The sequence below is a fragment of the Ostrea edulis genome, chromosome 1 (assembly GCF_947568905.1).
Source record: "Ostrea edulis chromosome 1, xbOstEdul1.1, whole genome shotgun sequence".
NCBI classification, from domain to species: Eukaryota; Metazoa; Mollusca; class Bivalvia; order Ostreida; family Ostreidae; genus Ostrea; species Ostrea edulis.
Genome location: NC_079164.1, coordinates 99,764,536 through 99,789,870, shown reverse-complemented (window position 1 = coordinate 99,789,870; position 25,335 = coordinate 99,764,536). Strand labels below are relative to the sequence as shown.

The 25,335-nt window shown below is 34.7% G+C and overlaps 2 protein-coding genes and 1 long non-coding RNA gene across 5 annotated transcripts in view; 1 reads left to right on the top strand and 2 right to left on the bottom strand.

Moving 5' to 3' along the window:
• Positions 1-9,066: 9,066 nt before the first annotated feature.
• Positions 9,067-23,912, bottom strand: LOC125670666 (uncharacterized). 2 transcript variants are annotated; one of them, XM_048905978.2, is made up of 5 exons: positions 21,939-23,912; positions 20,031-20,117; positions 17,082-17,198; positions 13,170-13,253; positions 9,067-9,537 (listed from the first exon to the last, which is right to left on the bottom strand). In XM_048905978.2, exons 1-5 carry the CDS (start codon positions 21,982-21,984, stop codon positions 9,404-9,406), a joined length of 468 nt encoding a protein of 155 aa, XP_048761935.1. In that variant the 5' UTR covers positions 21,985-23,912; the 3' UTR covers positions 9,067-9,403. The 2 variants fall into 2 exon arrangements, with proteins under 2 accessions (XP_048761935.1, XP_048761942.1); XM_048905985.2 differs by having other exon boundaries at positions 13,170-13,241.
• On the top strand, positions 13,262-16,498 carry LOC130046920 (uncharacterized). Its single transcript, XR_008795990.1, has 2 exons — positions 13,262-13,788; positions 14,363-16,498. It is a non-coding gene; the product is annotated as an uncharacterized LOC130046920 (long non-coding RNA).
• Positions 23,031-25,335, bottom strand: part of LOC125670660 (mitochondrial sodium/calcium exchanger protein-like) — a 36,370-nt gene continuing 34,065 nt past the window's right edge. For both annotated transcript variants that reach the window (XM_056140604.1, XM_056140595.1), the window contains one exon: positions 23,031-24,794. In XM_056140604.1, the coding sequence (XP_055996579.1) occupies positions 24,600-24,794 (195 nt within the window). In that variant the 3' untranslated portion in view covers positions 23,031-24,599. The remainder of the gene's footprint in view (positions 24,795-25,335) is intronic.

Sequence of the window (25,335 nt, the reverse complement as noted above, 5' to 3'; positions counted from 1 at the left end):
GGAAACTTGATTATTGATATAATATTTACAAGTTTATGGGTACAAATGTTGGTAATTTTTTTTAATGAAATTTGGCAATAAGTAATTCTTAGAAAAAATAAATAATATTTATACAGTGTGTGACTAATTCCCATACATATTTTTAAATGTTAAATAATGATTTATTTTATGATTTTAAATCAGATCTGAAATAAACCTCAAACAAAAACATTTTTGTTATTTGATCATTTTATGCATCTTTACCATTTTAATTTACTATGAATGATTTTTCCCAATTTGAGGAAAATGTCGCTAATTTTTCCCAATTCATAAGGAGGGGTGGTAGTTTGATAAACAAGAAAAATCACTGAATTAGTTCACCACGATCCATTGCATCTAGCCAACTTTCTGTCAGATTTGACAAGAGTGAAGTTCTCTAAATCCTAGCTGGGATTGTGTTAATGAATAAATCACAAACTGTAGTATCGCATAACGTTTGCAACATGTTTTCTATCAATAGTGATAGAGTTGGTAAAATAGAAATTGGACGATAATTATTTGGGTCTGTCTTGTCACGTTTCTTATAAATAGGTGTGACTTTGGCGTGTTTTAAAACTGTTGGAAACACACCACTTAGGATGCTACCTTGTAGTGTTAATAAGGTGAGTTACCGTGTACATATATATCTAGATTCCTTATGAGATACAGTGTACCATGATTTCATACCATGATTGCATACCATCACTTGAATCTCGGTTATATCATGAACCTTTCGGGATTTGTTTGGGCCACAGTATATGGGGTCGAAATATTTTCATGGTAATAAAAACTTTTGAACAAGGGGTCACGATGACTCAAGCAGCATTGTGGCTCATGGGCCTATTGATTTATAGTTTTGTGAATCAGTGTAATTCTGTGAATTTTTCATTTGCTGTGCTTCAATGAATTAATATGACTGAAATAGAAATAAAAAATCCAAAAATTTTATCCATTTTAAAAAAAGATTGAATAATCCCGTAAGTGATGGGACTACCGATTCTCTGTGACGGAAAAACGTAACGCCCTCATCGGGAGGTATAAGCGAGAAGGAAAATAATCCGGTATTTCACGCTTATACAACCATCATTTATTTCGTGTCGATGTCTAACAAACTTTCATTAACGCTGCATATGGTGTTTATAGCGGTTCTGATTAACGGAGGAAGTGCCACACCGGAGAAAAATAAACACGACGTAGTACAGCTGTACTTGGGAGATAAAACGGTTACATCACAATTGTCATAAGATAGCAACCAGAAAAAAACCCAAACCAGAACAACCCTAAAAGATGGTCTTTTATCCAAACTTTGAAACTCTAAGGGGAGGAGGGGGAGGGGCGTCCTTAACTATATGTGTTCAATTCATCAGTTCAAGCTTACTTTCTTAGCAATCAGCCAATATATCCTACTTTGCATGTGAAAATAACTAACTCCACATGTAAAGATAATGGAAAATGAACGTCGTTAGAAAGGGGGGGGGTAGTGTAACGTATTTGCCGAAGTACTAACTATCCTTTAGATTCATACCTGGTCAATTCCAGGGCTTGTGGTGAACTTAAGACACATATTTACAATTTATATCTATATATAATGATTTCATATTGATTAGACTAATAATTTTAGTGGCCTGTCAAAGTTTACAGCTACTGTCGCCTAACCTTGCGTAGTTTGTAATCAAATATTTAATAATCACAATATTCAATATTCATTGGGAGGTCTTAATTTCTTAATGAAATGCCGAGCCCTGTCGAACTCGGACTACTACATATACTGTGTGCTGCCTTGTTCAGCATGGACAGTATATGCGATAGCCCTTAAACCACGGCACTCACTGTAGATTGCCTTATTCATTCCACTTGAGATTAATTAAGTTTATTTTTATCACTTCGTACATTTTGGATCAGCTCTTTGGACGAATAAGGCATGTCTTAATTCGCTCCACTTTTAACATTGATTGGCAAGCCTAAAAACCAAAAAACATGTAGTCTACGTTGTAAATACGTTTGTAGATTAGTGTAGTTGTAGTGCTAGATGTATTTATATGTAGTTTTTGTTATTACTCTCTGTTGATATTGGCCACATTATGTAATTCTTTTTGTTTGTCCTGAAGAAGGGACGAGTTGTCCCGAAAATTTGACAATCTGGTTGTTCGTGACGTTGGTCATTTTAGTGCATTGTATAATGTTTTGAATTTGACCTTGTATTCATGTTGTGGATCCGACACTTTTAGGTATCGGGTGTTGTTGGAACTTAGTGCTTTTATATATATATTGTGATGATTAATAGTTATAGTGTATTAGGTCCATGTCTTCCAAACGCAGAAGTGATTTATAATTTAGAATAGTCCAAGGACCTAATCGCCCCTTTTGGATAGACATGGTCCAGTAGTGTATAACAGTCTGTAGTCGAGTAATCAGTCAGTCTGATGTGAACAGCTCAAGAAGCGAGAAGAAGCAATAGGTAGGCTAAAAATAGAAATAGGCTAGGGAGAAAAGGAATAAGCATTAGTGAAAAGAGCTTAAGGAATTGCAGTGGGGTACTGGGTGCAATTATCCTGAATAAGGGTGAGGCACCCTGTACTTTCACTAAGCAATAGGAATTTGGCTCAGGAACACAGTGCAAGTAGCCCATCTAGCGAACTACCCTCTGTGTATGATTAGAAACCCGAGATAAGTAACTCGGTACCAATCAACGCTCAGACAGAGAAATGGAAAAAAAATTATGTTAATGATAAATCAATAGCTCAAGTAGAGTAAGAGGAAAATTATAAATATATGACCCTATCTCTTGTAAAGAACCCAGTAACACGTTACAATATATATATATATATATATATATATATATATATATATATATATATTAAAAGAAATAGAATAAACAGTACACAAAGTTAAAAATTTAACGCAAGCGCTTTCATTTTATAATTTTATAATCAAAACTATTTTAAAATGTAACGCCTGAGGATTATAAAATGAAAGCGCTTGCGTTAAATTTTTAACTTTGTGTACTGTTTATTCTATTTCTTTTAATATTTTATACCGGACACTGTGATTTTTTTTAAAAACACAATTTGGATATATATATATATATATATATATATATATATATATATATATATATATATAATCTAGTGATCAGTCATTCAGAAACTTACTTTGTTAAACACCACTCCGATTCCACGCACAAGTACTCTGAAGTTGAAATAAAAAATTTGCTAGAGTTTCTCATTGACAATATCTTCGTGGTCTTTGGTGATCAGGTCTTCCAACAGTCTGTTGGAATTCCCATGGGCACGAATTGTGCTCCTTTGTTAGCTGACCTGTTTTTATATTCATATGAAGCAGAATTTATTCAAAAACTTCTACATGAGAAGAAAAAATATCTCGCTGTGACCTTCAATTCGACTTTTAGATATATCGATGACGTTTTGTCTATTAACAATGATAGCTTTCATTCATATGTCAATTTTATATATCCCTGTGAGCTCGAAATAAAGGACACCACAGAGTCGTCCACTTCTGCTTCATACTTAGATATTTTATTGAAAGTAGACATTTACGGCAAACTGACAACTCAACTGTATGACAAACGGGATGATTTCAGCTTCTCCATCGTCAACTTCCCACATTTATGTAGCAATATTCCATTATCACCTGCATATGGTGTTTATATATCTCAACTGATTCGATATGCAAGAGCTTGTTCTGGGTATAGTCAGTTTTTAAATCGAGGTAAGCTACTGACAAACAAGTTGATGGAACAGGGATTTCAACAGTCTCAATTGAAGTCAGCATTTCGCAAATTCTATGGTCGTTATAACGATCTAGTTCGTCAATACAACCTCGCATTGGGTCAAATGCTGTCTGATGCGTTTCATACCGATTGTTAAGCCGTTCTTGGCACACTGATTTGACTGCGGATAACTCCGTTTACCTGATCAGGATATGGGGCTCACGGCGGGTGTGACCGGTCAACAGGGGATGCTTACTCCTCCTAGGCACCTGATCCCACCTCTGGTGTGTCCAGGGGTCCGTGTTTGCCCAACTATCTATTTTGTAATGCTTGTAGGAGTTATGAGATTGATCACTGTTCGTTATCTTCACCTTGCATTGATATGATATAAAAATGTTTGGTGTTACATGTATATTGAATTAAATGTACGTCATTCTCAGTCAACAACTCGAGATCGGGATCGGAACACGAAATTTAATTTCTGACATCCGGTTGAAAATTGGAAGTATGTTCATACGTAACTGCTTCATTGAATTATGTACTATTTGCACATTACACTATAGAGAAGTGCTGCTTTTAAATGAACAAAGTAACAAAATAGATACAAGATGAGTGTACATTTTTCATTACTGTTACCAAACTTTCGTCGGTGAAAATCTCGAAATAGCGTGTTTCACTGCTTGTTGACGGAAAAGTCCACATTTTCTACGTGAGTATTTTAATGTTTCCTTATGATTTTTTTTAGCGCATACATGGTATGTTTCTGCGAGGAATAACGGAAACTGCCTCACCCATGAATGTTTTTAAACGAACTTGGGATTAATTCCAATTTTGGTAATCGTACTAGATTGTAATAGATACTCCAAACTGCCCATTCAAAAGATTAAATTCTTCAAAACCATGCTTTAGTTTTAGACACTTTTAATATCCCAGTCAATGGGTCGGATGAATATGAGTTACCGTATCTATACTGGATTCCTAAACTACATAGACACCCTCACAAAAAGATACATTGCTGGGTCCAGTAAGTGTTCTACCAAGCCCCTATCTTTGCTCCTCGCGAAAATATTAACAACTGTGAAGGAGAAACTCCAAATGTACTGTGCGACTACATACGAGTATGCCAGAAGTGGTGTAAATCAAATGTGGATTCTAAAAATTCTAAGGAACTTTTAGTAAACTTGAAATCGCAAAACTTTTCTCATATCAACATCATCAAAACGTATGACTTTTCAACCATTTACACAATCATTCCTCACGATAAATTAAAGACTAGACTTTTTGACATCATAGACAGTTGCTTCTTCAACAAAAATGGAAAACGCAAATATTCACATATAGTGATAGTCATCCAAAAAATTACTATGTTGAACACTCTGCAAGAACTCTAAAGTTGAAATAAAAAAACATATGCTGGAGTTCCTCATTGACAATATATTCGTGGTCTTTGGTGATTAGGTCTTCCAACAGTCTGTTGGAATCCCCATGGGCACGAATTGGGCTCCTTTGTTAGCTGACCTATTTTTATATTCTTATGAAGCAGAATTTATTCAAAAACTTCTATGTGAGAAGAAAAAATCTGTTGCTGTGGCCTTCAATTTTTAGGTATATCGACGTTTTATCTATTAATAATGATAATTTTCATTCATATGCATATGCAGATTCGATATATCCCTGTGAACTCGAAATAAAAGACACCACAGAGTCGTCTACTTCTGCTTCATACATGGATATTTTATTGAAAGTAGATATAAATGGCAAACTAACACCTCAACTTTATGATAAACGGGATGATTTCAGCTTCTCCATCGTCAACTTCCCACAATTATGTAGCAATATTCCATTATCTGCATATAGTGTTTATATCTCTCAACTGATTCGATACGCAAGAGCTTGTTATGCGTATGGTCAGTTTTTAAATCGATGGGTTCCAACAGTCCCGTTTAAAGTTAGCATTTCGCAAGTTCTATGGTCGTTATAACGATCTACATGTAGTTTGCCAATAGAACCTCTCATTGGGTCAAATGCTGTCTGACGTGTTTCATACCGATTGTTAGGCCGTTCTTGGCACACTGATTTTGACTACGGATAATTCCGTTTACCTGATCAAGCTATAGGGCTCACGGCGGGTATGACTGGTCGACAGGGGATGCTTACTCCTCCTAGGCACCTGATCTCACTTCTGGTGTATCCAGGGGTCCGTGTTTGCCCAACTCTCTATTTTGTATTGCTTATATGAGTTATGAGATTGATCACTGTTCGTTATCTTCACCTTTCATTCTATAGATTTCTCTTTTCAAAAATGTAAAACACTTCTATTAAATGTTGTTTCAAAACACTGAGACCCCCGATGTCAGAATTTCCTTTTCCTAGACATCAATGTGTCAAATTTATAATCCTTTTGAATGGTATGTACCACATTTTGCACCAGTTATCCATTTTACAATGGGATTTAATTGTACTATGTTGTGTTTGAGTGGATGAGTGTGTGACAAACAGAAGTAATATACATTTGTGTAAGTCTCTCATAAATATGCTTCATGATTCATGATTCCTTTTTCACAAATTTTCATTTCAATGTATCTTTGAATAACATTAATTCTAACATATACTAGTATACCAGCCCCAAACATTGCTATATCAAATACAGGTGTCACTTTTCTCTAATAATCCTCCGTGGCCGAGTAGTTAGAGCATCGCCCTCAAAATCACACGGCTTCTCACCTCTGTCGGCACGGGTTCGAATCTCGCTGAAAACTGGGCGCCACCAGATAACTGAAAAATTGTTGAGTGTGACAGAAAACATCAATCAATCAATCTAATAACCCTCCGCGGGGCCCTTACTGATAGTGTCAGTTTTCTAGTTTTGCATTGCTTACCATTTAAGTATGAAAACCCCAAAATGAAAACAGTCACTAAATTTTCCGCTCAAATGATGACTTCCATGGCGCAATATTTTATCTCCTGAAATTGAAGAGTTTCTATTGTCTGCTTTATCAAATTACTGATACAATCATAATATATCCACATACTTACTTGTATATCACTAATTTTTAAAAAAAACAAAAATCTATAGGAATTCTTCAATTTCGGGAGATAAAATATTGCGTCATAGAAGTCATCATTTGATTGGGAAATTAGTGATAATCTACAGTTTGTATTTGATGGAATTCACATACTTAGACGGTAAGTAATGCAGCTTTAATAGTGACGCAGAGTTGGTTTAATAGTCAACTAACGTATTTGAAGCGAACAGCAGTGCCACCTAAGTGCACATTAATTGCTAGAAGCGGTCGAAGTTGAAAGTGAATTTTCCAGACATGAAATTTGAACGACGAGATTCGGTGAAAGCGTCAATTTAAATATTTAGCCGAGATTACTTGATCTTAAACGGAGCAATCCCTAGTCAAAGTCGGTGTGTAAAAATTTGTCGGTATCCCGGATGTAAAAGACCGAACCTCAGTCGTTTTTTTTAATGGTAATAGGGATTGAAAGGACTGTTATATAGTCCCCACTTATGTATCGTGATTTCGCCGACAGACGATATTCCGAATCAGTTAAAGTTACATACCTGTAGGCCGTGTCAATGTTGAGAACCATTTTATGAAATGTATTATTTATTTCGGATTATTGATTACAGTTAAAATTTCCTAGAAATTACTAGTATGAATATGGTCGACTTACAAAAGATCAAATTATATTTCCCATTTTATGTATTTATACTCCCTGCGGGATGATGAACGCCCACTTTTGAATAGTCCCACTTGACACTACATTATCAAGAAGCAGGAAGACGTGAAAAAACCCTCAGACCACGCGGTAGTTAACTAGTAGCATTTTTTTAATGCACAACAATGAAGAGAAAAGTACACGACAGCATTTTGTGAGCACTTGTTTTGATATAGTTAATGGGAGATAATAAAATCTAATTGAAACGCCTCCAATGAAATATCCTGGAAACAATGGAATATTGCTACGCTCGGTAATATGACGTCACAGTACAGCAACCGCTATATATTTCCCGCGTTTAATGGATGCCTAAAGTGGTGTTGCAAGATTTTATGGGTCTTCGTTCGTCTCAATAGTCACGACATAAAACATAGTTATTCCCCTTGCCCTTGCTAAGCGGGCTGAAAACACACCGCCATTTGCATTTTCGCCTCCGATGATGAAACGTGAAACTCGCCACTGTTTCGTGTACTAAAATTGATTAGAAAACGCACCGGCGTTTGAGCGTTATTAAGCGGGAGCTTGGGTACAGCAGCCCCACGACAAGTCGAGCTGATCATGCGAGTTAAACTTTATATCTAAAAAAAAAAAGAAAGAAAAGAAAGATGATACTTTAACAGCCTTTCGAAAGAGAAATCGCCAGTGCTTCGTGTAGTACATGATTAGAATGCCCAGTTGCTTCGTGTAATATATGATTTGAATGTCCAGCTGCTTCGTGTAATATATAATAAGAATACCTTGTTGTTTTGTGTAATATATGATTAGAATGCCCAGCTGCCTTTGAGCATAGCTAAGCGTAGCTGCAGAACTGTAGCTCTCTGAAAAAATATTTTGACGAAACAGAGAGCTACAGATCCACCCCCACCGGTTACCTAATATGGCTACGTCAACAAATGAAATCATTTAAATCTGGGAGTTTTCGGGTCGTATGAGGCCTTAATGAATATTTGAAGGTATGTTTGGACACAAGTATAGTAGGAAAATATGTTAAGAATTTTTTTAATATTAAATTTATGAGACAACAACGCAAGAATACATCGATATAAGGTGTCAACCGTGCGCAGCTTTTTGTGCGCCGTAAATCGAAGGTTTTTATAAGGGGTGGATCTGTAACTCTCTGTTCCGTCAAAATATTTTTTTCAGAGAGCTAGAGTTCTGCAGCAAAGCTAAGTGGGGAGCTTGAGGGGCGGCAACCCCCGACAGGTCAAGCTGAATTTACATTGAAGTTCATTCCGTTTTTTGAAAGTTATGGAGTGGCCGGTTTGCATAAATTGGCAAGTATCGCATCGTGGATCCTCGCATTTGAAGACTGCTGGTTTTTTGGGGTTTGATATAAATTTGGCGTTATTGAGAATTTTTTCTCCAAATTTGGTGGTTGACGTCTGCTGTGAAGTATATATCTATAAATCGCGCTGGCTACACACTGCTAGGAGATTTGGTTCTGCAGGACGTTAGTTTAATCCAGATAAGGGCGGAAGTGGGTATCCAAATAAAATAAAGTGAAATTTTCTCTGCTACATACATGCATAATATTCACTTGAATATTGATAGATATACGTCACATAATCACCCTCACAATTAACTAATACTGAATTTCCTCTTATTTAATTTCTATAACGCATAAAAATACATCTAACATATATTTTGTAAAAAAAAAAAAATAAATAAATAAAAAAAAAAAGAATTACATATTGGCAATTCAGAAAACATTACCCTATCAAGCGATATTATGAAGTTCTGTAAATCCATATCAAAACCATGCCATTCTATAAGTATTGACAGCTTTGGAATTCTCCAGTATGTGTTTTTATACAAATATGAAAATATGTCCATATTTGAAAACAAAATGATCAATATGAAATTTCAACATGGAAAAGCCCTGCACTTCTTTGACTGGTCCCTGTTTGGGGAGCTTCCCTGTGAAACCTATTTTTTCTTCTCGCTGCTCTTTGGTCTTTTGGTGGCGGACTCATTACGACTACCTTTCGGGGTTTTTAGGGGTTTGTTGTTCTTCTTTCCTTTCACTCTTGTCTGTGGTCGAGACATGACGCTTAATTTTCCTGAAAATAAAACTTAATTTTCATATTTTTTCTTTGACAAAATTTTGTTTTTATCAAGAATAAAATTATACTGCGCTTGATAAAGTATGCAAACATGAGGGGTCGCAGTTCACAGCCTTGTTAGAATAGACGCAATACATGAAAGGTGAAGATAACGAACAGTGATCAATCTCATAACTCCTATAAAGGTGAAGATAACGAACAGTGATCAACCTCATAACTTCTATAAAGGTGAAGATAACGAACAGTGATCAATCTCATAACTTCTATAAAGGTGAAGATAACGAACAGTGATCAATCTCATAACTCCTATAAAGGTGAAGATAACGAACAGTGATCAATCTCATAACTCCTATAAAGGTGAAGATAACGAACAGTGATCAATCTCATAACTCCTATAAAGGTAAAGATAACGAACAGTGATCAATCTCATAACTCCTATGAAGGTGAATATAACGAACAGTGATCAATCTCATAACTCCTATAAAGGTGAAAATAACGAACAATTATCAATCTCATAACTTCTATAAAAGGTGAAGATAACGAACAGTGATCAATCTAATAACTCCTATAAAAGGTGAAGGTAACGAACAGTGATCAATCTCCTAACTCCTATAAAGGTGAAGATAACGAACAGTGATCAATCTAATAACTCCTATAAAGGTGAAGATAACGAACAGTGATCAATCTAATAACTCCTATAAAGGTGAAGATAACGAACAGTGATCAATCTCATAACTCCTATAAAGGTGAAGCTAACGAACAGTGATCAATCTCCTAACTCTTATAAAGGTGAAGATAACGAACTGTGATCAATCTCATAACTCCTATAAAGGTGACGATAACGAACAGTGATCAATCTCATAACTCCTAATAAAGGGGAAGATAACGAACAGTGATCAATCTCATAACTCATATAAAGAATACAGAATTATTAGTTGGACAAATATGAACCCAGGTACGTGCTAGAAGTGGGATCAGGTGCCTAGGACCGGTCACACACGCCGTGTGCTCTATATCTTGATCAGATAAACGGAGTAATCCGTAATCAAAATCAGTGTGTAAAGAACGGTCTAACAATTGGTATGAAACATGTCATGTACATATGTATATTTATCAAGATTCATACGCGCATTGTCTACTACAGCAGTGCGTTCATTAGGACATGGCTATCATTACAATTTGTGAAGATATCAAATGAAAAAATGAAAGTGTACGTATATGTGCATGAGGGAATTCTAACTTATTAATCATATTTCTCCCATGGGAAAATCTTACCTCCTCTATCCAGTTTTCCAGGGAGAAATACAAAATCAAAATACACGTTCAGTAATATAGATATTGACGATATATTTAATAAAACAGAAACTGTAAAATCATGCAGATTTAGAACTCCTTTATTAATTATCTTTCCGCCACAAAATATAGTACTTTCGAAACTCTTTCAAAATTTGAATCGACATGTATTTTTCAACTGGATAGGTTTTAAATACTGGACCAAAGAAATAAGTATTTGACTAGTTCCCACAGTAAATAATCATGCACGATTGTTCCCAAACGTTGGGGAGCTTAAATTCCTGGGTGTCGAAATATACAGCATAAAACAAGAAAGAGAAAACTATTGGGAATAAAAAGGCGCAGGGAAAAAAGGCTACACAGGTATCCGAGTTTTTGACAGAATTACTTGAATTATCCTGGTTTGACAGACAGTAACTGAAACATTATCCGATGTGACCTACTTAAGGACTTTTAATTCTGTTCAATGCTTAACTCTATCGTTTCATTTCTATTCCAATATTATTTTTGAAAATTATATCTAAATATTATGTTGACTTAAGCAAGCAGTTAACTTTGGTGCCGACTTATTCTATACCTGTCCAATGAATAATGTCCCAAATTTTCTCTGTACGTGTTTATCCTCTATATCAAATATACCTATACATATAGTAGAGGTATTTCTTATACAACAGATTGAGAAATATGTTTGTTAATCAGTAATTTAGAAAATAGAACATGTGCCATGGATCATGATACTGATCAACAGAATATTATCCACGTACCATAGTGTTAACAGATAGAATATATCTATGTATCTTGTTACTAATAATAAATATATTATCCACGTACATTGTTACTAATAATAGATATATTATCCACGTATCTTGTTACTAATAAGAGGTAGAATATTATCTACGTATCATAGTACTAACAGATAGAATATTATCCATTATAGCACTAACAGAGAGGATATTATCCACATATCATAGTACTAACAGATAGAATATTATTCAATATAGTACTAAGAGATAGAATATTATCCAATATAGTACTAACAGATAGAATATTATCCAATATATAGTACTAACAGATAGAATATTATCCACATATCATAGTACTAACAGATAGAATATTATCCAATATAGTACTAACAGATAGAATATTATCCAATATAGTACTAACAGATAGAATATTATCCAATATAGTACTAATAGATAGAATATTATCCAATATAGTACTAACAGAGAGGACATTATCCACATATCATAGTACTAACAGATAGAATATTATTCAATATAGTACTAACAGATAGAATACTATCCACATATCATAGTACTAACAGATAGAATATTATCCAATATAGTACTAACAGATAGAATATTATCCAATATAGTACTAACAGAGAGGATATTATCCACGTATCATAGTACTAACAGATAGAATATTATCCACGTATCATAGTACTAACTGATAGAATATTATTCAATATAGTACTAACAGATAGAATATTATCCAATATAGTACTAACAGATAGAATATTATCCACATATCATAGTACTAACAGATAGAATATTATCCAATATAGTACTAACAGATAGAATATTATCCACATATCATAGTACTAACAGATAGAATATTATCCAATATAGTACTAACAGATAGAATATTATCCAATATAGTACTAACAGAGAGGATATTATCCACGTATCATAGTACTAACAGATAGAATATTATCCACGTATCATAGTACTAACAGATAGAATATTATCCACATATCTTGTTACTAATAACAGGTAGAATATTATTCACATATCATAGTACCAACAGATAGAATATTATCCAATATAGTACTAACAGATAGAATATTATCCAATATAGTACTAACAGAGAGGACATTATCCAATATAGTACTAACAGATAGAATATTATCCAACATAGTACTAACAGAGAGGATATTATCCACGTATCATAGTACTAACAGATAGAATATTATCAACATATCATAGTACTAACAGATAGAATATTATCCACGTATCATAGTACCAACAGAGAGAATATTATCCAATATAGTACTAACAGATAGAATATTATCCATGTATCATAGTACCAACAGATAGAATATTATCCAAAATAGTACTAACAGATAGGATATTATCCAACATAGTACTAACAGATAGAATATTATCCACGTATCATAGTACCAACAGATAGAATATTATCCAATATAGTACTAACAGATAGAATATTATCCACGTATCTTGTTACAAACAGAGAGGAGATACCGTTTGGTAAAATGCAGCACGTATACATGTACCAATGTTAACGACAGGCTGCGTGTTGCTATGGATACCTACCAAACAAGTCTGGGTTGACATCCCCCAGATTATTCAAAAGAGAGGTATAGTTGTACTTTCCATCCCCAATCTCTGGAAAGAAAACTTATAAGGCAATCAAGATATCCTTAACAATAACATGTACTAAATCTCCAAAGTATTTTTGTTTTTCTTTTGAAAACATTTCTTCCAAACAATTAACAGATTACAGAAGTATTGTGGCTTTTGCAATTGTCAGTCTAGTTTAAAAAAAACAGTCATTATTTATAAGAATGTCTGCACGAATGATGAATTATTCATAGTAAAGGTAAATAGCGGTATTGAGATTAGCACTGTTCGTTATCAAATTTCGTCGTGGATGCACTAACCGATTGAAAATGGCAGCTCGTGCTTTAAAGTGCAAATTCATTGACCATTAACAATGGTACACACGGTTAGACACTACAGTAAACCCCAGAGACAGACATGTTAAGGAGATAAGCAAGGGTCAACCATGATCATTCAAATGACGTCTGACTGAGAACATTCTGAGTGTGGGATTTCGGCATGAATCCGCAAAATTTCACCTTGCTGAGTAATTAACAGATGGCTGTTATAATAGAATCCGGATAGAAATGGAATCGATGGCGACTCCGCGTTGGTAATATCTGGATTTATTCAGTTCTGTTATCACGCCATTGTGGGCTCTTCTTACACGATAAGATGTATTTTTAAGGATATATGCAACTTATAATGAATGGTTATGGAATTCTTCCAAATCAGCAGCGACACTGAATATGCTCTTTTGAGCTTCTATTCAAGGTCGTTTAATGCCCGTTTTCCTTTTCGATGTTCGTAAACTACTTAATTTGATTAAAAGGAAACGGTAAACAGGTTTCTAATTCTAGGTTTTACTTGTGAATTAAGTTTTTCATGATTACACGACAATTGGCAGAATCGGTGAACTCTGACCCGACAGCTAATACACAGTTTACATGAGACCTCTTTAAAGTTCATAGAATTAGAAAAGAAATGGCCCATTGCTCTGTAGACCATACCTTCTAATAAGAATTATTAGATCTCTCAATTAAGTACAGACATTGATATGTTCAATACGTGAGCAAATACCCTAAGTAAATATCCTTTACTAACATTGAATGTTCATCGACCATCTATACTTTCATGCTTTTAAGAGAAACATATGTCATTAATGTATTTCTTTCTTTCTTTTTTAGATCTTTTTATCAAAAGACATTTTTTTAATCAACCGTCAGTTGACTAGACCCATTATGTTCCTGCATTCTTTATCATGATTCAGGACTGAAAAGTTAATGATCGGTATTGATATATCGATATACAAGTGTATAAAGATTAACGACACGTGGGCAGATATTTTAAGGGAAGAAAAATATCGTACGTATCCACTGTGATATCATGGCTAAAGATGAACAACATTCGTTATTTGCATGCCCTGTTTATACAGGGGCGGATCCAGCACTGTGATATCATGGCTAAAGATGAACAAAACTCGTTATTTGTATATCCTGTTTATAACCAACTTCTATGTGAATATTTTTGCAAATTTGGATAATGCATGCATGTCTGACAACGTTCTTAACCCAGCAGATGAAAAATCAACCAGAGCTATTTGTTACTATACACGAGATGCAATTATTGTCAGACAATTGGTTTAACAACACTGAACAAATATTTACCCCCGTTTTATTTTTGCCCCTTTCACCCTCGTTAATGGGCGAATTTGAGGTTAAGGATTCTGTGTCTGGGCGAATTCAAAATAGGACGAAATCGTTGCAAATGTAGAAGGGCGGGAAAAAAAAGAAGAAGAAAAAACTCAGGGTGACAATAACGCTTTACACAATGTTTGTCCACGTATATAACCTGAGCTACATACGGTTTCTATCAAAGAAATATGAATTGGTGATTAAATCCAACAACCCTAGCTTCACCATGATCACCCTAAATTTACTTTGTGATTGTTGTACTTTGTGATGGTTTTATTTTGTGATTGTTGTACTTTCTGTTGGTTTTATTTTGAGATTATTGTACTTTGTGATTGTTGTACTTTCTGTTGGTTGTACTTTGTGATTGTTGTACTTTGTGATTGTTGTACTTTGTGATTGTTGTACTTTCTGTTGGTTTTACTTTGTGATTGTTGTACTTTCTGTTGGTTTTATTTTGTGATTGTTGTACTTTGTGATTGTTGTACTTTCTGTTGGTTGTACTTTGTAATTGTTGTACTTTGTGATTGTTGTACTTTCTGTTGGTTTTACTTTGCGATTGTTGTACTTTCTGTTGGTTTTATTTTGTGATTGTTGTACTTTGTGATTGTTGTACTTTCTGTTAGTTTTACTTTGTGATTGTTGTACTTTGTGATTGTTGTACTTTCTGTTGGTTGTACTTTGTGATTGTTGTACTTTGTGATTGTTGTAATTTCTGTTGGTTTTACTTTGCGATTGTTGTAGTTTGTGCGATTTTTTTTTTACTTTTTGATTATTTGTTTTTATTCTAGGTTGGTTGTACTTTGTGATTGTTGTACTTTGTGATTGTTGTACTTTCTGTTGGTTTTACTTTGTGATTTTTTTTACTTTGTGATTTTTTTTACTTTGTGATTATTTGGTTTATTCTAGGTTGGTTGTACTTTGTGATTGTTGTACTTTGTGATTTTTGTACTTTCTGTTGGTTTTACTTTGTGATTTTTTTTACTTTGTGATTTTTTTTACTTTGTGATTATTTGGTTTATTCTAGGTTGGTTGTACTTTGTGGTTGTTTTATTTTGTGATGGTTTAACTTTGTGTTTATTTTACTCCCACAAGCATTAAAAATCAAGAGTTGGGCAAACACGGGCCCCTGGATATACCAGAGGTGGGACCAGGTGTCTAGGAGGAGTAAAAATCCCCTTTTGATCGGTCATCCTCGCCATGAGCCCTATACCTAGATGAAGGTAAACGGAGTAATCCGTAGTCGGGATCAGTGTATAAAGAACGGTCTAACAATCGGCACGAAACACGTCAGACAGCATTTGATCCAATGATAGGTTGTATTGGTAATCTAGATCGTTATAACGACCATAGAATTTGCGAAATGCTTACTTTAAACGAGACTGTTGAAACCCCTGTAACATTAACTTCTTTGTCAATTACCAGCCTTAATATGATAACTAATCATTCGCAGAACAAGCTCTTGTGTATCGAATCAGTTGAGAAACATAAACACCATATGCAGGTGAAAATGGAATATTGCTACATAAGTATGGGAAGTTGACGAAGAAGCTGAAATCATCTCTTTGTCATAAAGTTGAGTTGTTAAGTGTGCCGTTACCATCTATGTTCAATAAACTATCTAATGTTCTACAAGTACTCACTTTCCACGCGTATTCTAAATACAACTTGCTATTTACATGATGCCATTTTGATGTTATACTCACTGTCTACGGGTAATAAAGGGGCATGAACACGATTTGGGGTGAAAATGTTCAAATTTTATCTTTCCATTTTCAATGTTTACAATGCTTGACTAACGTATTTCTAATGGTCAGCAAAAATTTGAATGTTAGAAATACCTTAGTTAAGCATTGTAAACAGAAATGGAAAAAGAAAATGTGAAATATTTTAGCTCAAATCGTGTCCATGCCCCTTTAATACACAAGTTCTTTCGCTGTTTTAATGCAATACTCACTTTCCACACGTACTAATACTTAAGTCTACATGCTATAATGATGCTATATAATCGTTTCTATGCCTACTAATACATAATTGGATGCTATACCCATTTTCTACGTCTATCAATACGTAAATTTCTATTCTGTTTTCATAAGAACTCGCTTTCTACGCGTATCAATGCACAAGTCTCCCTGTCGTTTTCATAAATATAAGACACTAACTTTCCACGCGTATTAATACATTAGTTTCCATTCTGATTCCATTAGATACTCACTCTCCACACGAATCAGTACATAAGTTTCCCTGGGGTTGACAACTTCACTTGCGTATTCTTTGGTTCTTGCTGACAAATTCTTTACCTGGCCGTCCATGTCCACCAAGTCTATTAGTACTGAAAATAAACCAAAACTAAGTCTATCAGTACTGAAAATAAACCAAACTTCACGCCTGTAGTCAATGTATAATCTATACTAAAATACCGTCATCTTAATCATGATCAAAGAGACGCAACTTTCCGGGCTTTCCTGGCAAAAGAAAAACCAAAATCGCATTTTTCTTAACTTTTCGGTTATTTTGTAAAACCAATGCACGAAATTTGTTTTCAAAGTTTGATTGAATTTTGTAAAGTTCTGTTTTGAGTAATCGTTTATAGAAAAACTGATCGCAACAACACATTCTACCATCCACTGGGAAAGCCATTCTGGTCTTCCATGTATACAGAAAACTCAGAGAGAGAGAGAGAGAGGGGGGGGGGGTCGTCCCCAAAATTTTACAATTGTTCGTGTATCTTGAATAAATATACACATTTGTAGAATTAGATAACGTATGTATAGGTTTTTTTTTAAAATCATTACATCTATTCATATCTACTCTATCACTGTATGGATGGAGAGAGGGGGTCTACTACACTACATATGATATACTCCCTTAATTCTACAAAATAGTCCACTATGGTTTATCATTTCAAAATTCTTTGAAGTTGTGGAATGGAGATAGTAAAACAGATTATGTGCTATCTGATGTTCAGTCAAACTTCTTTGAAATCAAACGATCTCTTAGATACGATTACAAGTCAGAGCAGAGGAATTAAATACTGCGGTTCCCCCCTAACTGCACTCAACGGGGAAAAATCAGACCAGAAAATAAAGTGTATTCAGTCCTGGCTAGGCAGACTAGTAGACTGGGTGTTAAAACTGTTGTTTATTGTCGCACCAAGTTCATTTAATCCCTATTCTTTATCTCTATTTAGCCTAAAGTTTGAAACTAATGGCTTCTTTCCTTTCAGAACAACTATTGTCATTGATTTTATATTGTCATTTATTTTATAAGGACATTTTAAATCTGTCCTCATTATATTCTCTCGCATTTGTTGTGTATGCTCTAAACTATTGATGGTAATTTCGTGTTGGGAGTTTTGCAGAATTAATATGCACAGGTACATGTATCTAATGACGATCAGTCTACTAATACTCCAGAAATATGGTTGTTGTAGCATCTTATCGACAAATTTATTTAAATAAAACTTGTTTTGCATAGTGAGGTAGCCCTTTCATTATATAAATTTTTCATCAGAAATATTATGCAATTAGTAAAAAATACTTTCATGACACACAACCGATTCTCGCATACGTTATACAATGTAAATCATTTAACAACAAGTGCCACAAATACTGTAGTATGTCTAGTCCAAGACACGTGACTTCTTTTGTCTCAATAAAAAAAACTGGTTATACTGACATATATGATTAAGATTTCTTTTGAAGAATGTTTTAAGAATATATGTATATTTAAAACGATCTAAATACAATGCAGTGCGAGTCCAAACACCTACGTGAACATATTGTTACTATGTATAATTTACACAAAAGACATGTTCATGTGTGTGTGTGTGTGTGTGTGAGAGAGAGAGAGAGAGAGAGAGAGAGAGAGAGAGAGAGAGAGAACTGCTACTTCACCTAAAATACCGAATCGTACAGTACCAGGTTGCGTTCGAGGTAAACTGTCCAGCGATCCGTCCAAAAAGCGAATTGTACCGTACCAAACTATTCCATATACAAAGCGAATCGTTCCATACGAAACGAATTGTACCGAACCGTTCTATTCAAAGCGAACTGTTCTGTACGAAACGAAGAGTAACGAACTGCTCGATCCACATGAATCAAACTATACCGAACTGTTCCACAGGAAACGAACGGTACCGAACTGTTCCATACGAAATGAATCGTACCAAACTGTTCCATACGAAATGAATCGTACCAAATTGTTCCAGACAAAACTAATGGTACTGAACTGTTCCACAGGAAACGAATTGTACCGAACCGTTCTATACAAAATGAATCGGACCAAACTGTTCCATACGAAACGAATCGTACAGGCCATATCATATCTTGATCCACTTCATCGCTATCATATCATATATCAAACTTTGGATGAAATGTCAGAGACAGACTGTTTGGGAAAGATATATTTCTTTATATTGAAGTCTATACTTGAACATAAGGCATATGATAGTCAATACTTAAAGGCGACCAAAGTGAATATCATACAGCGTTTCGCATACTTCTGGTAGACATTCCATGATATTGACTCATCTTATCACATACTTCTGGTAGACATTGCATGATATTGACTTGTCTTATCAGCTCAAATATAAACATTAATCCAAACGTCAAAAATGTTTGTCTAAACTGTCCCGATGTGTTATTAGGTAATTATACAATTTAAACCCGATTCCCAGTCATTGTGTTGAAATTAATTAGGATGTCCACACACAATACATTTAGTAATCAATATCAGATGTTTGACCAAGTTGTTCAGTTTATCAGTTGTTAATTAATCCAATACACAATATCCTGTCACTACTAGAGCGGTCAATACATAAATTCCTCAACACACAGCTGTCAATGAATATCAATAGGTTGACTTATTGTCAGCAAGATATAAACGTCAACAGGTCGACTTACTGTCAATAAGATATGAATATCAATAGGTCGACTTACTGTCATAAAGATATGGTTGTCAATATGTCGACTTACTATCAATAAGATATAAATATCAATAGGTCGACTTACTGTCATAAAGATATGGTTGTCAATATGTCGACTTACTGTCAATAAGATATAAATATCAATAGGTCGACTTACTGTCATAAAGATATGGTTGTCAATATGTTGACTTACTTTTATTAGGTCACAGTTTCAATAAGTCAAAAGGCACAACTTACTGTCATTTTCACAATTGCATTTTTTTCTAATCCACTCCATCAAGGTGTAGCTGGAACACCAGGGATTAAATATGGCCTCTTGGTTATCTGCAATAAAGAGCAACAAACGGCTGCAGTTATACTCAAGCAACATGTCGATAAATATCATACAATGACAAAAAATGTCTTCGAAACTTGTACATGCCCGTGTGGCAATATTGAAAATGGTCAACTTCGAATTTAGAATGTTTGTAATGATCGTAAAAAATATGGGTTATAAACCACAATATTTAGTCAGGCATGTTGAGCGGAGAATATCTTCTTATGTCCATATTAGTTTCACTCTTGACCTTGTAACCTCAAAATCATAGATGATCATTTACTCCTTAGTGTATAGTTACAAAAAGTTACCAAGTTTGATGTCTGTCAAGCAGAGAATATCTAGATATTGAGCAGACAATATCTTACGATGTCCAAACATGAAACCTGACCTTGTAATCTCAAAATCAAAAGGGGTCATCTACTTCTTAGCGGAATCAGTATACCAAAGTTGATGTCTTTCAAGCAATTGAAAGGGTTCTCAAGATATCAAGCGGACAACACTTGGTCTACCGACCATGCATGTCCCCTTTCTTCTGCAGGAGGAGAGGGGGGGGGGGGGGGGGGGGGGCTTAAAAAACATGCGTCAAATTCGGCGCTCCATCTTAAGACATCTGAAACACTTGTAAATTGAAAATAGGACTGTGACAAAAGTCTACATAATATTTTAAAATTTTAATCCAGTTTAATTAATCAAAATAATTTTCACACAGTATTTATAGGTACGAGCTCAAATTCTGCCTTTTCATTTAATTCTTTTATTTAATGTGTAATGGTTAAACATTCGTCATAGGAAAGCTTTATGGACCAAATATTGAATAATTAAATGTTTTCTTGGAGGAAAACTAAGTAAACAACCTCTTGGGCCAGTGGAAACCAATCACTGAGGCTATAGTTTAAATATTTGGGAGGTAAACTCCTTAGCTGCTTCAAGAGAACGTAAATATTGATCAAACTCGACTTCACCCTGTTGAAAATTCTAAATCGATTTCCATTTGAATGGATTAAAGTGAAATCAAAATTGGTAAAAGTGGATCTCTCAATCCGTGTGTCTCTCTACTTTCTCTGCGAGTCTCTCTTTCTGGGAACCTCCGAGTTTCTCTACCTCTTCCCTCTTCTCTCTTCGAGTCTCAGTTTATCTCTCTCCGAGTGTCTGTACTTTCTCTGCGAGTCTGGACCCCCCCCCCCCCTCGCTCTCTCTGTGAGTCTGAGCCCCCCTCTCTCTGTGAGTGTCTCTACACCCTCTGTGAGTCTGAGTCCCCCCCCCTCTCTGTATACATATTGATTATGTTACACAATAACACACATTCGCCTCATCACGGAGATACAATCTATGATAAATAAATAATTGGATATTTAATTTCATTTTTATGGCGAAATAATCAACAGGAAATAATTTCCGAGCAACAGCAACCGCGTCAATTTTCAGTGAAAATAATTAATCGTAATCGAGAGACTGAACAAAAAGCTGAAAATGTTTTATTACGAGAAAAAAAGAACGATCTTGCCGTGTAACTACGATTCTGACATTTTAGACAAAGGAAAGCGTTCTGACAAATGTCATATCACTGATCAATAAAGCATTAATCTAATAAAAAATTCGGTTGGATGTTGTTTATCGCATTCCTGCAACTGGTATTTTAAAGAAATCCGTGTATTCAAACAAATTTGACTTAAAAAAATCACACAAAACTGGTGGCCCATCGTAATGTATTCAAACTTGTGTACGCATATTTGACACTTCTGTAATTTAAAAAAAAATCCTATGTACTGTTTGAATCCCCCCCCCCCTGCGCTTGCCCCCGGGGGACGTCAGTCTGCGATACTTACCCCCATATTTGACCCTGATGAACGACTGATCATTTGTGTCCGTCATATCCTATTGATGCTCACTCCAAGTTCATCATTTCACAAGTCCAACAGTTAATATAAATTCAAAACCGGTAAAGTTTTCGTCAACGGTGGCATCAGCTGATGTTTCACCAGTCTGTTTTGATGGCTGTAAAATATCCTCCCTCGAAACGAGTACTAAAAATTCTGATAGATAAAAATCCACCGGGGAAATATCACCGGTCGGAATCGTTTCACGAGTGGTCGAAAGATAAAAGGACCAAGATTAACTTCTAAATACCATTGTTTGTATCACAAACCACTTGTTGGCAGCACTGCTCCGGGGTCGTTCTGCGTTGTCATTGAGGGTATCAAGTTATTACAACTTTTCTTCACGCTTTAACTTGTTTCTGTACGACGTTTTATAAATATCTATTGACGGGATTTAAATTCTCATTTATTGTTTACGCCTTAGTGCTATTCGTAAACCTCCAAACATGCGTCCAGTTAGCTGAAATGCATGTCGACATAGAGAACAATCGGCATACAATAGGCTGTCCACGTACGCGGAGGGAAAAGAATGGGTTTATTGATTACAATACAGCTAAATTAAACCCGATATTACTTTCACAACGCCGGAATCTATTGGGTCATTCAACAAAATTTAAACAAAACTTATGACAGCACTCAACTTTAGGCTCAAGATTAAACCCCTTCTGTTGGATTTAGCATATCAGGTGCATAATCCACAACAGGATTTATACGGTAGTTACAGGTAGGAAAACTCTCGTGATTAATGCCTGACTAATTAATTAATTTAACACCTTCGATCTCATCCTTCAAAACATTGTTACTAATCATACAATGTTTAAACAAATGAAATTTCATTGCTTAATTCAAGTATGATATACAATTAATGATAATCAATAATCCTTAATGAGTCAATTTAAATATTTAAAAGACCTTTTTACACTCGATGTGTCCTGCAAGCAAGGGAAGTTGTTGTCAAGGAGATGACATCTACCTGTACAGATTCCGGTACTCGTGCACTTACAAAAACGTGTTAAAGATTTAACTGATAACTAAACAAAAATCAACAAACATCAATTTATTTTATCACCGCTATCACGGATATAATTCACATTACAAAATCATATAAAAAATCACGTACATCAAACAGCAAATTTCAATTATAATTCCATAAGTTTAAGGATGAGGTCTTTCTGACACTCCACACATCAAGTTTAAATTAAAATATATTTTGTAGATCTCCTGCTTGCACAAATACATTGTATGTTCTTTGCTATTTCCCTCCATTTTTACTATAGGCAGGTATACTTCTGGACAGGTTAGAAGAAAAGAATTTTTTTTTGGATAAAAACGAAAGTATCTTGGAAAAGCGCACAAAAAAAAATAAAAAAAAAAAAATGACTAGCACACTACATATAGAAAAAATCAGAAAAAAGTTTCAGTTTTCTAAAGAAAAGAAGAAGAGACAATTACCAATTTTTTTTCAGTTGGGTAAAGTTTTTCTGGGTCGGTCGTAAATAGCCTTACATTTTTTCATGGTAACCCCATCCCTTCTTTCATCTGTCAAATGGAACAATTGATACATATAAAGTCCTATATTAGACCCAGAAAGCTGTAACGAAATTACTTTCGATTCCTCTGTGTAATTCATTAAAGCACAAGCTAGTTCGACAAGCTTCATGGTGCCTTGTTTTAGCTTCTCCGATATAGTGTTGAAGGCTGATAAGACTTGATCCTTAAAATAATCGCTGTAGTTTATACCATCACAAATTAAATACAATTAAACTCCCCCGTCCTGATATAATCGTTCACGGATATGAAATAGCAGGTAAAGGAACATGGGCATGGGGACGACTTGTTAAGAGTATTTTTAAATGTTGTTAGTGTCTTCGGCGAGTATCATAACCTTTAAAGAATTTGCTATCAACAAATATAGAAAAAAAAAATAAATAAATAAAAACAATACATTCATGGTCAAAATAAAGAAAAACAAACGACAAAAGTTTGACAATCCTTAAACCTTGTAAACGAAGTAGCATTGTCGTCTGTTGTGTGTAAATGAAGTAGCATTGTCGTCTGCCGTGTATAGAATCGATCTCAGCCGTACGACTTTCAAATTGCCAACTTACGCAATGAAAATGATGTATCAACTTTTAAATCTGATATAAACATTCATCAAAAGTAATCTATATATAATCTTATCCACGTGCATGGTCAAAAAATTAATATACATGTATATATATATATATATATATATATATATATATATATAATTGGAAAATGAAACGGAAAACTTTACATCACAATATTGTTTTGTCATGAGCAAGAGCATACACTTTTATACGTTTCCAAGATGTCTTCATCTTTACTGGCCAAGAGTTCCGACTCCCATCGTGAAGAGTAGTGAATGAGAATCCCTGGTCAGCGAAAATGAAATGTCATGTAAATTTGCTCATTTTCTGTAGAATTCAAAATTCTAAGTGACAAATCAATCATCAAATGTCTAAAATATCACAGAATTGATGGACAACATACTGTATTTCATAGTTTTATTCTCACAGAAAAAAAAAAACGTTGGTTGAATGGCACAAGTCTAACTGGAAAACTTGACTGAATACTGTTGGCAGTTCCTCAGTTGATATCAGCAGATATGACGTTTGATTCGGTTAGCAGCGCCACCACTAGGAAGACGACGTACAGCACAATGAGAGCTATACCATAAGGGCGAGACATTCGGAACTTAGACAGGGGCACAACTATCAATGACGTCAGCAAACTCAGCGCCAAGAATCCCGCTAATACGTACTCCTCTAGAGTAATTGAAAGCTGAAAAGCAAATAATAAACTCTCGAAATGAATTATTTAATCTATTCTATATGTTTAAATCAGAAAAGTTGAATTAATATCCCAGATTAAAACGCTGGAATTAGTTTTCTGAAATCGGTAATACAAAAACGATCTGATGGGTTTTTTAAAGTTTACATATATAATTATATGTTTTAATAACCAGTCATTCGATGAGTATTTGAATTCCGGAATCATGCGGTGGTCAGAGTGCCTCGGGAATACATTCTAATCAATTCTGATACGCGGTGCTTCCCTAGCAACAAAAGATTATCTTAATTTACGAAATGAGATGTGAAACATGTCTACCGGAAAATGAATATGACAATGAAAAATAAAAAGTAATTCCACCCTCCTGTGATGTCATCAGATTTTGCAAACTCAATGATTTATTAAGATTTATACATGATAAGAACATAAATTTTGTTGAAGGCTTTTCCGATAGTTATTGCAAAAAATCTTGTTAAAATAAACTATTTCAAAAGTCTGAATTATAGATGAATAATCAATGATGAGTTTAAAA